Source organism: Zosterops lateralis (genome assembly GCF_965231275.1).
Source record: "Zosterops lateralis genome assembly, chromosome: 12".
NCBI classification, from domain to species: Eukaryota; Metazoa; Chordata; class Aves; order Passeriformes; family Zosteropidae; genus Zosterops; species Zosterops lateralis.
Window position 1 is genome coordinate 1,622,883 of NC_139772.1, and position 16,078 is coordinate 1,638,960.

Consider the following 16,078-nt stretch of genomic DNA (forward strand, 5'->3'; position numbering starts at 1 on the left):
CCCTCACTCGGCTCTACTCGGCCCTCACTCGGTTCCTCTCGGTCGCGGCGGGTCCCGCCGTGTCCCGGCGCGCTCCCGTCGCACGGCGATGACGCGGCGGCGCCGCTCGGTGACGTAGCCCCCGCCCCGCCGGCCGCCGCCGCCGCCATGTTCCGGAGCCTGCTGGTGGCGGCGGCGCAGCGGCCGCAGGGCCCGTCCGGGCCCCCCCGCGCCGCCCCCGGGCCCGGAGCCGCGGCCGAGGCTCTGGAGGCTCAGTTCAGCTGCCCCATCTGCCTCGAGGTTTTCCACCGCGCCGTCGGCATCGCGGGCTGCGGGCACACGTGAGGCGGGGCCCGGGCGGGGGCGGCGGGGACCCCTCGGGGACCCCCGGGCTGAGGCGGCCCCGGGGACGGGCGCGACGCGGGGCTGGGCGCTGTGCTGGCCGTGGGAGCCTTGCGGGATCTCTGCTCGGTGACCCCAGCCGGCACCGGGACCCCCAGCCCACACCGGGGGTGGTTCAGTACCGGGATCCCCATCCCAGCCCTGCCTCCTGTCCCCAGGACCCCCCAAACCCTTCACGTCTCCCTTCAGCATTTCGGGGACACCTTGGTCCCTTTTTCCATTTGGTTTTGGGGACATCCCCAAGGGGTTGTGGATTTGTTTGGAGTTCCAGCACCGCTTCACTCCTGCTTATTTGGGGCTGGGGACGATTCCTGACCCCTCCATGATTCCCCCCCGTCCTCATCCCTGCTCCCCTTGCAGTGATAGAGGCTTTGGGGTGTTTCATTCCGTGTTCCTGGTGGCTGGAGCTGGGAAGGAAAGGCCAGAAATGCCAAAATAATCGGGTTTTGGGGACGGGGCTGCTTTGCCTCGGTGCCTTCCTTTGCCTCCTCTGGGCTGCTGGGATTCCTCAGCCCGTGCATTCCTTTGCTCCTGGGGGATGGAAGGACCTTGGAATGAGGTGATCCAGGCTCCTGCCTGGCCTGGATACTCAGCACTGAGAACAGGGGCTCAGCTGCTCCCAGTTCTCCCAGTAGGGCTGTTGATCCCTGGTTTTGGGGGCATTGGGAGGAGTAGGGTGCCCTGCTGGGACTCCCAGCTGTCCCCGGGGTGCTCAGGACCCCCTCTTTGCCCCCAGGTTCTGTGGGGAATGCCTCCAGCCCTGCCTGCAGGTGCCCTCCCCTCTGTGCCCCCTCTGCCGCGTCCCCTTCGACCCCAAAAAGGTGGAGAAGGCTTCCAGTGTGGAGAAACAGCTCTCGTCCTACAAGGCTCCCTGCAGAGGCTGCAGCAAGAAGGTAAAGCTGTCTGTCCCCAGTGTCCTCATCCTCCCCTGGAGTGTGTCCAGAGCTGGGGAGGCTCAGCATGGAGAGAAGGAGGCTCAGGGGGGATCTTGTGGCTCTGCACAACTCCCTGACAGGAGGGGACAGTGAGATTTGGGTCTGGTTGTGCTCTAAGGGAACAGGGACAGAACTTCGGGGTGTCCCTGCAGCCCCTGCAGCATTCCCACTGCTGTGGGTCATCCCACAGTGACCAGAGGTCACTCCTACCCAGCTGAGCAAATCCAGCTCCTGTCCTGGCTCCTGGCAGATGTTCCTGCACCTCCAGGAGTGTGTCTTGTCCTCCTTTTCCAGGTGACCCTGGCCAAAATGCGCTCCCACGTCTCGTCCTGCGCCAAGGTGCAGGAGCAGATGGCCAACTGCCCCAAGTTTGTTCCAGTTGTCCCCACGTCCCAGCCTATTCCCAGGTATTCCTGTGCCTCCAGTGTCCCTCCTTGCATGCCCTCAAATCCAGGTGTGTGTTGTGCCTTTCCCTGGGAGGAGGAGCAGCACCTTTTCCCTCCTGACGCTGCCGCTCTGCGTTTCGGAGCGTGGGGTGGGATGAGGGATCCACCAGAGCAGGGAGGTGGGGATGGGAAGGGGCTGGGCTGGTTTCTGCTGTCACAGAGCTCTGCTGTGTTAGTTTGGGAGGACTCAGTGCAGCTCCCCCTCAGATCTGAGCTCCTCCTTGCTCTCTGCAGCAACATTCCCAACCGCTCCACGTTCGTGTGTCCGTACTGCGGGGCGCGGAACCTGGACCAGCAGGAGCTGGTGAAACACTGCATGGAGAACCACAGGAACGACCCCAACAAAGTGGTGAGTGCTGCTGGGGTGTGTGGGACAGCTCTGGAAATCCAGATGGCTGATCCCTGGCTGCCAGCAGGGATGTTTGTGGAAGCACAGCTGTGTTCTAGCTGGTTTAAATCCCTCTGGGAGGTGGGAATTTGTCTGTGCTTTGTTAGAGGCTCCCTGGAATGAGCTGTCTCCATCCCCCTGTTCCTGCAAACCAGGTGATGCTGGATTTCCTATCCGTGTTCCCTCTGGGGAACTTGGGATCTTCTGCACAGGAGAGACCTGGAGCTGTTGGAGCAACTCCAGAGGAGATCACCAAGTTGGTCAGAGGGATGGAGCAGCTCTGCCATGAGGAAAGGCTGAGAAAACTGGGATTGTTCAGCCTGGAAAAGAGAAGCTTCAGGGAGACCTAATTGTGGCCTTCCAGGACCTTCAGCAAAGGTGGAGAGAGGCTATTGACAAGGGCCAGGAGTGACAGGACAAGGGGGAACTGCCAGAGAGTTGGTTTGGGTTGGATATTAGGGAGAAATCCTTTCCTGTGAGGGTGGAGAAGCCCCGGAAGTGTCCAAGGCCAGGTTGGACAGGGCTTGGAGCCTGTCAGAGGAGGGGCACCTCCCTGGGAGGTCCCTGTGCAGGTGCCACCACTCTGTGTCCCCACAGGTGTGTCCTGTGTGCTCGGCCATGCCCTGGGGGGATCCCAGCTACAAGAGTGCCAACTTCCTGCAGCACCTGCTCCACAGGCACAAGTTCTCCTACGACACCTTCGTGGTGAGTGTCACCCTGAGACACAAAAAGGGGATTCACCTCCCTGTGTTCTGTGCCAGGAGGTGAATGAGGATGGGGAAGGGGACAAGGGGCACACGTGTCCCACCCATGAGACCCTCACACCCACCAGGTTGTCCTCACACACCAGGAGAGGTGGGAATCAATCATTCCTGCACTCCACAAAATGGGTTTTTCCATTAAACTCTTTCCCTAAGGAATTCTAACAGAAAAACCCCTTTTCCTGGAGGTTTTGGGAGCAGGGGGTGGGACCAGCCCAGCTCCAGGGTTTGGGAGGGTTTGGTTGTTGCATGTGGGGGGTCCCTGACCCCTCCTGTGTGGGGGGCAATTGTGATGACTCAGCTTTGGCCTCAGGGGAGGCTCTGTTCCCATCCTGCTTTCACTGGAAAGATGTCAGGGCAAAGAACTTCCAGGCATTTTATAGGGGAATATCCTGACTTCAGGAGCAGGGTGTTGGATAAACCCAACCTGGAGCTCTGCAAAAACCCCTGGCCTTGCTAGAAAACTTCACCCTTTGCCTTCAGCCTGTGTGGGCACATTCCATCCCTCCTGCCAGGTGGGAGATTCCAGGCAGGAGAGGGATGTGAGCACAAGGAGCAGGGGTGGCATTCCTGGGATGTGTGTGCCAGAGGAATGGAGGCTCCGTGCCCTGGCTGTGCCAGCTCTCCTGAGCGCCCCTGTTTGATTTTCAGGATTACAACATCGACGAGGAGGCAGCGTTGCAGGCAGCCCTGGCTCTGTCCCTCTCTGAGAACTGAAGCTGATCCCTCTCCCTGCCCTGGCTCCTTCTGCACACTCTGGAGCCCTCCAGGCTCCCACTGCTGCCTCTGTTCCTGCTGCAAATCCCACCTTGTTGAAGAAGGTGGAGCTTCTTCAGTCACAGTGAGTGAACAGAAACCTCTGGAGCGAGGAGCCAGCACCTCAGGGCTGGGATCAGTCCTTGGAAAGACATTGAATATCCGTGTTGGGAGCACATCCCTTTGTCCACATCTATTTATTATTAGATGCTTTTTTGGCACACTCGTCCCTGCTCTCTGTTGCAGCAGAAAATAGGTACCTGAAACTGATAGAACTGGATGCCAAACACCCTAATTTGGGACTGGAACCAGCCACATCCTTTTAAAAAAGAGGAAGGCAGCACGGAGCATCTTTTTTTAAACCCTCCAAGGATTTTTCTAGAGACGTCAGGCTGTGCTGAGCCCCTGAGCTGCCTCCTTCACCTGAATGAGACTGAGCAGTGGCTCAGAGGAGCCCTCGAGGATGACATCCAGCATCCAGGAAAACCCTCCCCTTCCTCGTTTTGTACCTGCTCTTGGGATACCAAATCCTCGCGTTTTTCTACACGAAGCGGCGCGAAGCCTTTTCCACGTTTTTTTCTAGAGCGGGGTCAGAAGCTGTTCCCCTTCTCACTGCAATACCTGCCACCCAGGACAAGAGTTATTTTTATGGAACACTATTAAGAAAGTTTTATTTTTTACACAAATAACCCGAGCTAATGAACACGTGGATTTGGGAATGGGGCAGGAGGCAGGAGCTGGATCCCGGAGTGGACTCTGAGCTGGGGGAAGTGCAGGGATCTTTCTGGGGCATCCCTGGATATTTCTGAGCCTTTCCTGGACATTTCTGAGCCTTTCCCTCCTGTGAGGGAGCAGGCAGGATGGTTGTGCCATGCTGGCACTGGGCAGGAGCAGCTGGATTTGGATCCAGGTGCTGGTTGCCCATGGAAATCTGTCCCTGCAGGATTTCAAGCTTCTTATCCCCCCAGAAATAAGGGATTGCATCTCCCTGTTGTAATCCCTCACTGTTGATCCAAAGGTGCTCCACAGATCCTGGTGACCCCTGTTCCCCCTGCCCCTTCCTCTCAGCTCTGCCTGCTGCTGCTGGAGTGGCTCTGGAGGGCTGGGAGAGGCTGGCAGGGAGATGGCACCAGCCATGGGATGGAGCTGAGGGAGGGGGTGATTGCCCTGGTGCTGCCTTTCCCCAGGATTTGTAGGGAAGAGAGGTGGGAGAGGCCCCTCTGCATCTCCCTGCTTGGAAAATTCTGAGCTTTATCCAAACCCTGGCTCCAGCTCTGCTCTAGCAATACTGGCTTGGGTTTTATTTTGATTTTTCCGTAGTACTGGAGGATTTTGGGATCTGCAGCCCTGTGAGGAGCGTGCAGGGAAACCCTCAGCTCCCCTGGCGGGGCAGGGAAAGGGCTGGAGCTGCCCTGCTCCCCTTTCTGAAGCCAGGCCAGCAGGGAGGGATGAGATCTTTTCTTACCTTCCCAGCACTGCTGGCACCTGGAGGGTGTTCCTGGTGGGATGGAGAGCACTGGAATCTCCCAGGAGGGATCCAGCAGCATTTCCCTGCCCTGTGCTCAGCTGGGACCCTCAGCTGCTGCAGCAAAATCCACGAGAGCTCCGTGCTGTAGGGCCAGCACTGTTAACCTCGGGCTCCTTCCCTCTCTCCTCCTTTTCCTTCTCCTTTTTGCCCCACAGACACAGAGCAGGGGCAGCAAGAGCTGCTTTTGTAAAGCACTTTAAGGCTCCGGGTGTGAGGGGCCAGGCCAGGGATCCCTTTGTCCCAGGGATCTCTTGTCCCAGGGATCCCCCTGTGCCAGGGATCTTGTCCCAGGGATCCATGGATCCCACTGGCCGTGCCCCCCCAAGTGCATCACCCACCACTTTTTTGCATAATTGGAACTTTTAACGAGCCGTCCCGTTTTTTGAAGAGGAATTAACTCGACGACGTTATTTGTAGCAAACCATTTTTTCTCAATAAAGGCAGTTTCATCCACGCCTGGCCTCTGCCAGAGGGGAAGGGATGCTGGGGGCACTTGGGGACTGGGATACAGGTGGCCCTGAAGGCTCTGGGAGCGCTCAGAATATTTTGGGCACTCAGAGAGGCCTGGGGGTGTTTGGAGCACTGGGGTGTGGAGATTACGGGGAGTTTGGGGGTACCGGAGGCGTACTGGGAACACCGGGACGGTACTGGGGGCACCGAGGACACTCGGTTACGCTGGGGTAATGGGGTGCTGGAGGCAGAGCGGTGTCGGGAGCACTGGGAGCGGTACCGGGAGCAGAACCGGGCCGGTACCGGGAACACCGGAGGCAGAACCGGGAAGGTACCGGGAGCACCGGCGGCATCTGCGACTATTGCCCAATTCAAAAATGGCGCCTCGCAGTCCCCGCCCAGCGCGCTCAGGAGGCGGGGCCTCCCGTGGTCCGATCGCTGCTATTGGCTATTGGGAACCGGGTGCTGCGCTCCTGACCAATGGCGAGGCGGGATCCGCCGCTGCCCACGGCCACGTGCGTGGCACGGGGGCGGGCCCCGAGGGCGGCCGGCGGTGGCGGCAGCGATGGCGGCGGAGCGCGGACTGGCCATGGCCACCTGCACGGCCCCGGTGAACATCGCCGTCATCAAATACTGTGAGTGCCGGGGGACAAGGGCTGGGGCGGGCCTGGGACATGCGCGGGGGGCACAGATTGCGGGCTGTACCGGGCGTGCCATGCCCTGACGGGTGACATTGTGCCGGGCCAGGCTGTGCTGTGCTATCCCTGCTCGCCGTGCAATTCCCGGCCGTGCCTTGTCATTCCGAGCTGTGCCATGCCATTCCAGGCTGTGCCATGCCATTTCTAGGCATGTCATTCCAAGCTGTTCCATGCCATTCCAGGCTGTGCCATTCTAGGCTGTGCCATGCCCTTCCGGGCTGTGCCACGCCATTCCTGCCTGTGCCATGCCACTCCAAGCTGTGCCATGCCATTCCTGGCTGTTCCATGCCCTTCCGGGCTGTGCCATGCCATTCCTGGCTGTGCCATTCCACTCCAAGCTGTGCCATGCCATTCCTGGCTGTGCCATGTCACGCCTGGCTGTTCCATGCTATTCCTGGCTGTTCCATGCCATTCCTGCCTGTGCCATGTTATTCCAGGCTGTTCCATGCTATGCCAGGCGCTGTCATGCCATGCTTTGCTGTATCCATCGGTGCCATCAGACTGTTCCATGCCATTCCAAGCCGTGCCATGCCGTGCTCTCTTGCAGGGGGCAAACGTGACACTGACCTCATCCTGCCCATCAACTCCTCCCTGAGCGTGACGCTGCACCAGGACCAGGTGGGTCAGCATCAGGATCAAGTTTAGGATCTGGTTTAGGATCGGGATTCGGGTGCTGAGCCCCCTCCCTCTCCCCCTACAGCTCAAGACCACCACCACAGCAGCGGCCAGCCGGGATTTCACCGAGGACCGGCTGTGGCTCAACGGGAAGGAGGCGGACGTGGGGCACCCGCGGGTCCAGGCCTGTCTGCGGGAGGGTGAGTGTCCTGTCCCCTCCCTCCCTGCCCAGGGCTGTCCCCGCTGTGTCCCCGCTATCCCCTGACCCCGCTGTCCTCTGTCCCTGGTGCGTGTCTCCGCTGTCCCCTGACCCCGCTGTGTGTCCCCGCTGTGTCCCCGCTGTCCCCTGACCCCGCTGTGTGTCCCCGCAGTGCGGCGCCTGGCCCGGAAGCGCCGGGGGGGCGGTGAGGACATGGCTGCGCTCAGCCTCTCCTACAAAATCCACATCGCCTCCGAGAACAACTTCCCCACGGCCGCCGGGCTCGCCTCATCTGCTGCTGGCTACGCCTGTCTGGGTGAGTGCAGGGCCAGGCCCCGGGCTGGGTGTGTCCCCTGGGCCCGGAGCTGTCCCCTCCTTCCTTGGGAGGGGTGAGACGGGTGTCCCCTGCCTAGGACCTGTGGCAGTGTGGTGTGGAGGGTGCTGACAGGGGTGGCTGGGGTGTCTCCTCTGTGCTCTGGCTGGTCCAGCTCTGTGTTAGCAGCAGGAGAGGTGACAGTGGTGTCCCCTCTGTCTGTCCCTGCAGTGTCAACACTGTGGTAGCACTGGGAGGGGTGACAGGGGTGTCCCCTCTGCCTGTCCCCACAGTGTCAACACTGGCCCAGCTCTGTGTTAGCAGCAGGAGGGGTGACAGGGGTGTCCCCTCTGCCTGTCCCCGCAGTGTCATCACTGTGGTAGCACTGGGAGAGGTGACAGGGATGTCCCCTTTGCCTGTCCCCGCAGTGTCAGCGCTGGCCCGGCTCTATGGCCTGGAGGAGGAGCTGTCCGAGGTGGCCCGGCGGGGCTCGGGCAGTGCCTGTCGCAGCATGTTCGGGGGTTTTGTGCAGTGGCAGCGCGGGGAACGCCCCGATGGCACCGACAGCCTGGCCCTCCAGGTGGCCCCCGAGACGCACTGGCCGGAGCTCCGTGTCCTCGTCCTGGTGGTGAGGGGCTGGCGGGGGGTTTGGGTGGGATCTGGGACTTGGGGGGGCTCAGGAGGGGCCATGTCCCACTGTCTGTGTCCCCCCAGGTCAGTGGGGAGAAGAAGCCAGTGGGCAGCACAGCGGGGATGCAGACCAGTGTGGAGACCAGTCCCCTGCTGAAGGTAGAGAGACACAGGACTTGTCCTGCCCGGGCAGGGATGGGGTCCCCTTTTCCTGGGAATGGGGCTGGAGGGTGTGCAGTGACTCCCAGAACATCATGGTGCTGTGGGTGTCACCAAATTAGGGTGACAGTGACCTTCCCACTGTGGGTATCACCAAATTCAGGGTGACCACAACCCACCTGTTGTGGATGTCACTGAATTGTGGTAACTGTGACCCTCCTGCCACGGATGTCACTAAACTGGGGGTGGCCACAACCTGCCTGCTGTGGTTGTCACTGCTTTGGGGTGGCCACAACCTGCCTGGTGTGGTTGTCACTGCTGTGGGGTGACCACAACCCACCGGGGTGTCACTGAGGTGTCCCGATGGTGACCCCCCTGCCATGGCAGCACCGGGCAGAGGTGGTGGTCCCCGAGCGCCTGGCCCAGATGATGCAGCACATCCGTGACCGGGACTTTGAGGGCTTTGGCCAGCTGGCCATGAGGGACAGCAACCAGTTCCACGCCACCTGCCTCGACACCTTCCCGCCCATCTTCTACCTGACGGACGTGTCGCGGCACATCATCGCGCTGGCACATCGCTACAACGCCCACCACGGCCACACCAAGGTACCAGTGGGACTCCGGGGCTGTCACGGGGCTGTCACGGGGCTGTCACAGCGCCCTGGCCCTTCCCCAGGTCCCCATGTCCCCACAATGCCACCACTACCACAGGTTGCCTACTCCTTCGACGCCGGTCCCAATGCCGTCATCTTCACGCTGGCCGACACCGTGGCCGAGTTTGTGGAGGTGGTGAGGCGCAGCTTCCCCCCCTCCACCAACGGGGACCAGTAAGGGAACCTCAGTTCTTACTGGGGGAGGCTGAGGAGGGGATGGGGACACGGGGACTGAGCGCTGGCTGTGTCACAGGTTTGTGCGGGGGCTGCCCGTGGGCTCGGCCGCGCTGTCGCCGGAGCTGGTGGGCGCCGTGGTCGCCGAGCCTGTGCCGGGGGCTGTCCAGTACATCCTGCACACCAAGGTGAGGGGCAGGGGGGCTGGGGGAGGGTGACTGGGGGGACACGGCCTCTGTGGGGTGGTGGGACCCCAGGGGTGTCCAGGATCCCAACCCTGTCATCCCAATTCTTAGGGCAGTGTGTAGCACCCTGTCCACATCCCCAAGGGTGTGTGTGGGACCCCATCCCCAGGGGGTGTGTAGGGCCCTGTCCCCATCCCCAGGGCTGTGTGTGGGATCCTATCCCTGTCCCATCCCCGTCCCCATCCCCAGGTAGGTGTTTAGGGCCCTGTCTTCATCCCCAGGGCTGTATGTGGGATCCCATCCCTGTCCCATCCCCAGGGGGTGTGTAGGGCCTTATGTCGATCCCCAGGGCTGTGTGTGGGACCCCATCCCTGTCCCATCCCCAGGGGATGTGTAGGGCCCTATGTCCATCCCCAGGGCTGTGTGTGGGACCCCATTCCCGTCCCCATCCCCAGGTGGGTGGGCAGGACCCCATTTCTGGACATATTCCCACTGGCACGACACATGGGGTGACGTTTTGGGGTCTGTGGGGTCCAGAGCTGCCCCTCACCCACAGCAGGGGGGGCCCTGCAGGCAGTGGGGCTCCCCAGTGTCCCTGACCCGTGTCCTGCCCCACAGCCTGGCCCTGGTCCCCAGCTCGTGGATGACCCCAGCCAGCACCTCCTGGGAGCGGATGGGCTGCCGCGGAGCCGGGCCTGACCCCGGTGACACTCTGGGACAGCCAGGACACGCCAGGGGCACTCTGCCAGTGCCACCAGTGGGACCTCAGGAGCCTGAGCCAGGCCTGCTGCCAAGCTGTCCCCAGCCCTGGGGCAGGATGTGGCCCCGGGGCTGGTTTTTAATCTTTTGTAAGGAAATAGAGGGTTCCTGTTTCCAGTGCTGTGTTGGGGTGTCGGGTTCTGTGTGTGGTGCTGGGGGGGAACAGCGCCGGCCAAAAGGGGAGGCAGAGATGAGGACAATCCCTGGGGCTGATCCTGTTCCTCTGCACAACCCTGTCACCTCACATAACCCCTTTGTCCCTTGTGGGGCATCACCAGGACATTGTCACTGGTCCTGTCCTTCCGCATGGCCCCTGTCCCCTCCCTGTCCCTTGCAGGACTGATCCTGTCCCCATCCCTCACACCTCCCTGCTGCTGGGACGGATCCTGTCCCCCCCGCATGTCTCCTGGTGCCGATCCTGTCCCCCCGGACCGGACTGACCCTGTCCCTCCGCGCCGTCCTTGTCACCCGCCGTGTCCCGGTGTGTCCCCGCGGGGGCGTGGCCTGTGGGAAAGGGGCGTGGCTATAGCAAAGGGGCGTGGTCATAGCGGAGGGGGCGTGGCCTGCTGTGGTGGCGCCTCACCCGCCTTCCGGGTCGGGACCGGCCGAGCGGAGCCGAACCCTCTGGGCCGAACCGAACCGAACCGGGCCGGGCCGGGCCGGGAGCAGCCGAACCCTCTCGGGCCGAGCCGAGCGGAGCCGGGAGTAGCGGGAGGCGCTCGGGCCGGCCGGTTCCGCCGCGGGACCATGGGGCAGATCGAGTGGGCCATGTGGGCCAACGAGCAGGCGCTGGCGGCGGGGCTCAGTGAGTGCGGGGGCCTGAGGGGGCCTGGGGTGGGCCTGAGGGGGCCTGGGGTGGGCCTGAGGGGGCCGAGGCTGGGGCTGGAGGCGCCTCAGGGGGCTGGAGGGGCCTGAGGGGCCTGGGCTGGGGGCTGGAGGGGACCCGGGCACTTCACAAAGTCCCCGAAAGCTGCCAGGAGTGAGCGCCCGGCGGGCCGGGGATGTTGAGCCCAAAGAGGGGGTGCTGAGCCCTGGGAGGGGATGCCGAGCCCAAAGAGGGGATTCTGAGCCCTGGGAAGGGGTTCTGAGCCCCAGGAGGGGATGCTGAGCCCTGGGAGGGGATTCTGAGCCCTGGGAGGGGATTCTGAGCCCTGGGAGGGGATTCTGAGCCCCAGGAGGGGATGCTGAGCCCCGGGAGTGCCCCCAAACACGGCCCCAGGGGATGGGGAGGGGTCCCGGTCCCACCGGCCCGGGGGTTGCCGGGGACGGCCGGGAAGTCCCGGCCCGCCGGGGCTGCAGCTTCCTCCTTTTCTCTTCCTCCTCTGCGCTCTCTTTCTCGGTTCCGTCCTCTCCTCCTCTTCTCTCCTCTTCCTCCGGCCACGGGGCCGAAAATCTCCCCCAAAAACCCCTGGAGTTCCCCGAAAGCAGCGGGTGCCGCAGGCAGCATCTCCCCGGCACATCCCGCGTGTTGGAGTCCTTGGGGTCTGGAACCCCCAGTTCCCTTCCCTGGATCCGGGGGGTTCTGAGTGTCCCCAGGGCCATAATCCCATTCTGGGGGTTTGCAGGGGGCTGTACCCTGAGTTTGGGGCGGGCATGTTATGAGTTCGGGGTTGTATCTGGGGTTTTGGGAGCTGTATCCCAGGGTTTGGGGCTGGATCCTGGTTTGGGGGGTGTACCCCGGTTTGGGGTCGGTGTCCCGGTCTGACCCCTCCATCCCGGCTGTTCCCAGTCCTGCTGACGGGCGGGATCGTGGCCGTGGCGGGGCAGTTCAAGGGCTGGTATTTCGCGGCGTATTCCATGTATCCTTCCCGACAACATTCCCGGGGCTGGGCTGCGGGAAAACCCCGTCCCGGCCGGGCTGAGAGGCATGAACAGCCGAGGGGTCACATCCTTATCTCCCCACGCTGCTCCCAGCTGTGCTTTCCCCGCCCCGCACAGCCCATTTTTGGGGTGCGGGTCGTTCTTTGTTTGGGGCTATTCCTGCTCCCATCCCGCTTTTCCTTGACGCCCCGGCAGCGCTGCCGGTGTCCTGGTGTGCCTGCTGGAGTATCCCAGGAGCAAGAGGAAAAAGGGCTCTACCATGGAGAGGTGGTGAGTGCTGTGCCCCCCCTGGTACCCCCCAAACACGGGGCTGTGGGAGCAGAGCTGGGTCTGAGATGGGGGTCCCCGGAGGATGGGTGTTTCCCCAGGGTGGGGACACCCCGTGTGACCCCCTGTTGTCACCCTGCAGTGGCCAGAAGTACCTGACGGCCGTGGTGAAGCTGTTTGGGCCTCTCACCAGGAATTATTACATCCGAGCCGTCCTTCACGCAGCGTGAGTGGGGTGCAGGGTCCCCAACTCCCTCTGAGTGTCCCCAACTCCCTCTGAGTGGCCAAATCTCTGTCACAGCCTGGCTGTCCCTGCCGGTTTCCTCCTCTCCACCATCCTGGGCACCGTCTGCCTGGGCATTGCCAGTGGCATCTACCTGCTGGTGAGTGCAGAGGGTTTTTTGGAGGGTTTTGGGGAGTTTGGGAGGAGGAGGGCACCCCTAAAACCCATAGACCATATGAATTCCAAGAGCATTCCCAGACTGAGCTGCAGGAAAACCCTGGGGTGGACAAGGGGTCACATTCTCCTCCCTCTCCCAGCTGTGCTTTTCCCTGCCCCAAACCTCCCCTTTTTGGGGTGGAGTTTGTTCCTGGGCACTGTTCCCGATCCCACAGGCTGCAGTCCGAGGGGAGGAGTGGAGACCCATCGAGCAGAAGCCCCGGGAGAGGCCACAAGTGGGGGGCACCATCAAGCAGCCCCCCAGCAACCCCCCGCCCCGGCCGCCCCCCGACGCCCGCAGGAAGCAGCCGGAGGTGGGGGGGCAGGTGAACCCCATCCCTGTGGAGGTGGAATAACAGGGGATCCCCCTGCCCCACGGCCCTGCTCCTGCTTCCCAGCTGCTCCTGGATCCACTGCAAGGAACAGGCTCCTGGGGATCCCCAAAATCCTGGGGGTGCTCAAATCCCTGCGGTCATCAGGGGTTCCCAAATCCCCAGGGAGGCTGTGGGGTCCCCAGCTCCTGGGAGTCTCCAAATCCCTCAGCTCCTTGCAGGATCTCCATCTCCCTGTAGGATCTCCATCCCCAAATCCCCTAAGATGCTCAGCTCCCAAATTTCCAGCGATGTGATGCTCCCTGTGGGGTCTCCAGCCCCCAGGAACTCCCCAGCTCCTGGACCTCCCCAAATCCCCCAGGATGTTCAGCTCCCTGTGGGGTCTGCAGCCCCCAAGGGCTTCCCAACTCCTAAGGATCCCCAAATCCTTGGGGTGTTGCAGCTCCCTGTGAGTCTCCTGTTTCCAGGGGCTCCTCAGCTCCTGGGAAATCCCAAATCCCTGGGCTTGCTCAGCTCCCTGAGGGTTCCAGCTCTCCAAGCACCCCCCAGATCCCTGTGGAACTGCAGCTCTCAGGGAATCCCCAGTGCTCTGGGGGGATCAGGCAGCTCTGCTCCAGCTCTCCCTGGTTTTTGTCATTTCCGCAGCTGCTGTTGCAATAAAAAGTGGGAAAGGCACCGGCTGCCCCTGCCTCCTGCTCCAGGGGGAGTCCTCCCATTCCTGGGGAGGCTGGGGCAGGACTGGGAAGGTGTTTTGAGCACAAACAGTGCAATTATGGCCAAATCCAGGATGAGGATGTGCAGAGTATGGCCACGGCAGGGTCCCTTCCCAAAATCCTTACGGAGCCAACAGTGGGATGGAACTGGGAGAGCCCCACACTGGAGCTGCACGGGAGCCCCAAAGGAGCCCCCAAACCCTGGGATAACCCCCAGCAGGGAATGTGGGGAGCATTTCCCTTCCCAATCCCATTTGTGGGTACTGGAAGTTCCCCGGTGTGATGTGGGTCCCAAATCCTTGATCCCACTGGGATCAGCAGCCCCCTCCCCACACAGCCCCGGCCCCTCAGGGGGTGCAGGTGGCCCGGGGTCCCCCCAGGTGCTGCCAGCACAGGTGGGGTGGCCCTGGCAGGTGGCCCCTGGTCTGTGGGATGTGGTGCCCGGGGGCAGAGCCGTGGGAAAGGTGTGGGTGTGTCGGGGTGCCAGGGCTGGGTACCCCCACAGCTCCCAGTTCATCCCTGCACTGGGAGCACTGGGAGCACTGGGAGCACTGGTGCTCTGCCCACCCTGCAGGGAATGAGAGGTGTCCCACACCTGTGGATGTGCCTCTATCCCTGTGCCCAAATTCCCAACATCCCACTGCCCCAGCTGGGAACAGAGCAAGGACAGTGCCAGGCCTCGTTGGCTTTTATTCGCAGCATTAAATAGCACTAGGGAGGAGACAATAAATATCTTTTTTTTGGGGGGGAATAAATAACCAGTGAGTGCCCAGAACAGCACTCACAGGGTCCTCAAGCACCGTGGGGCAATGCTGGCCCTGGAGTCACAACCATGGCTTGGGGTGGGGATGGGGGTCAGCAATAAATAGGGGCTACAAAAAGCCTTATAAATAACAACTCATAAATAACCAGGGCAGGGCTCACCCCGGCGGGGTCGGGTGCTCTAAAACAAGCACGGGCAGGGGCCGGGCAGTGACACGGTCACTCGGGGGGGTGACACGGTCACTCGGGGGCCGGGCAGTGACACGGTCACTCAGGGGGATGAGCTCAGCTCACGGTGCGGGGCAGGACGCAGGTGCAGCCCACGGGCACTCGGATATAATCCACCTCCAGCGCCACCAGCCCCGGCCCCGCGGGCCTCGGGCACGGTTTGCGCCGCAGCACCAGCATGGTCTGGTGGATGGTCACCGAGTTGAGCGACGTGGTCTCCCGGCCGGTTTTCACGTCCACGCAGCCGCTGCACAGGCACTCTGCGAAGGCCAGCTTGCGAGGATAGCGGTTCTCATCCTCGTCGATGCTGCGGGGACACGGCCACACTTCCCTTGTGCCGCCAGCTCTTTTTTCCCAGGCGGCATCAGAGGGAAGAAGGGACAATGCGGGTGGCGGTACTCACCGGTAGCGCCACGGGGAGATGGAGCGCTCGTGGGGCTCGCTGCGGAGCCCGGAGCGCAGGGACAGCGAGGGACACCCGGGCGGGCGGTGCCGCCGCAGCCGCCGGGTCTCGCCGGCCTCCAGGCGCTCCAGCTGCGGCACCAGCTGCACCGAGATGTGCCGGTCCCAGCGCGGGCTGCGCCCCGGGAGGTGGGCGAGAGCCTCGTCCCCCAGCTCGGCCCCGCTGTAGCAGCGCACCGAGGGATGGGCAGAGCCGGCCCCGGCGCGCCGCAGAGCCCGGCACTGCCCCAGCACCGCCAGCACGGCCAGGGACACCAGCCAGCCCTGTGGGGACAGTGCGGGGTCAGTGACAGCAAAGGGACGGGCACGCACAGCACAGTGACAGCCACGGGGACGGTACAGGGTCAGTGACAGGCACACACAGTGTCAGTGACAGCCAAGGGACAGGCACACACAGCACACGGCCAGTGACAGCCAAAGGGACAGGCACACACAGTGTCAGTGACAGCCATGGGGACAGGTACACACAGCACAGTGTCAGTGACAGCCAAGGGACAGGCACACAGAGCACAGGGTCAGTGACAGCCAAGGGACAGGCACACAGAGCCAGGGAAGGGTTGACCCAGCAGAACCCTCTCCAAAATGTGAATCTGCACCCACGCGGCACCTGGGGCCTGAGTGTGTATCTATATATCTATATATTATCCATCTATTATCTATTTATCTATTTCTATACCTCTATCTATATGTATAATCTATATATCTATATATTTCTACAGATCTCTATAGTATAGAGTATCTATATATTTCTATAGATCTCTATGTCTATATGTGTCTATAGACCTCTGTCTATTTCTATATAGATCTCTATGTCTATATAGTATCTATATATTTCTAGCTGCACTTAGATATCTATAGATCATCTCTGTATCTCTATCTCCGTGTGTCTATATCTATATATTTATATATCTACATATTTATATATCTGTCTTTATCTATATCTGTATCTATATCAGTATATCTATATCAGTACATCTATAGCTATCTATCTATATCTGTATCAACGCATCTATCTCTATAACTC

The 16,078-nt window shown here is 61.6% G+C and overlaps 4 protein-coding genes across 5 annotated transcripts; 3 read left to right on the plus strand and 1 right to left on the minus strand.

Annotated features, from left to right (window-relative positions):
• Window positions 1-133: 133 nt before the first annotated feature.
• On the plus strand, window positions 134-5,648 carry RNF166 (ring finger protein 166). 2 transcript variants are annotated; one of them, XR_014591025.1, is made up of 7 exons: window positions 134-320; window positions 1,118-1,274; window positions 1,611-1,723; window positions 1,997-2,111; window positions 2,363-2,528; window positions 2,748-2,855; window positions 3,563-3,586. XR_014591025.1 is itself a non-coding variant. In XM_083870508.1 (6 exons), exons 1-6 carry the CDS (start codon window positions 148-150, stop codon window positions 3,626-3,628), a joined length of 732 nt encoding a protein of 243 aa, XP_083726634.1. In that variant the 5' UTR covers window positions 134-147; the 3' UTR covers window positions 3,629-5,648. The 2 variants fall into 2 exon arrangements, 1 of the variants encoding a protein (XP_083726634.1); XM_083870508.1 differs by lacking the exon at window positions 2,363-2,528 and having other exon boundaries at window positions 3,563-5,648.
• Window positions 5,649-6,001: 353 nt separating this feature from the next.
• MVD (mevalonate diphosphate decarboxylase) lies at window positions 6,002-10,443 on the plus strand. The gene is made up of 10 exons (XM_083870391.1): window positions 6,002-6,280; window positions 6,891-6,961; window positions 7,044-7,158; window positions 7,330-7,473; window positions 7,899-8,098; window positions 8,185-8,259; window positions 8,647-8,865; window positions 8,971-9,086; window positions 9,166-9,274; window positions 9,890-10,443. Exons 1-10 carry the CDS (start codon window positions 6,211-6,213, stop codon window positions 9,968-9,970), a joined length of 1,200 nt encoding a protein of 399 aa, XP_083726517.1. The 5' UTR covers window positions 6,002-6,210; the 3' UTR covers window positions 9,971-10,443.
• Window positions 10,444-10,704: 261 nt separating this feature from the next.
• CYBA (cytochrome b-245 alpha chain) lies at window positions 10,705-14,464 on the plus strand. The gene is made up of 6 exons (XM_083870392.1): window positions 10,705-10,835; window positions 11,760-11,829; window positions 12,047-12,121; window positions 12,261-12,344; window positions 12,420-12,501; window positions 12,734-14,464. The coding sequence occupies exons 1-6, from the start codon at window positions 10,778-10,780 to the stop codon at window positions 12,911-12,913; spliced, it is 549 nt and encodes a 182-aa protein (XP_083726518.1). The 5' UTR covers window positions 10,705-10,777; the 3' UTR covers window positions 12,914-14,464.
• A 185-nt stretch (window positions 14,465-14,649) lies between these two features.
• Window positions 14,650-15,506, minus strand: IL17C (interleukin 17C; the record flags this gene model as incomplete). Its single annotated transcript, XM_083869941.1, has 3 exons — window positions 14,650-14,899; window positions 14,996-15,318; window positions 15,489-15,506. 3 exons carry the CDS (start codon window positions 15,504-15,506, stop codon window positions 14,650-14,652), a joined length of 591 nt encoding a protein of 196 aa, XP_083726067.1.
• Between the last annotated feature and the right edge of the window lie 572 nt (window positions 15,507-16,078).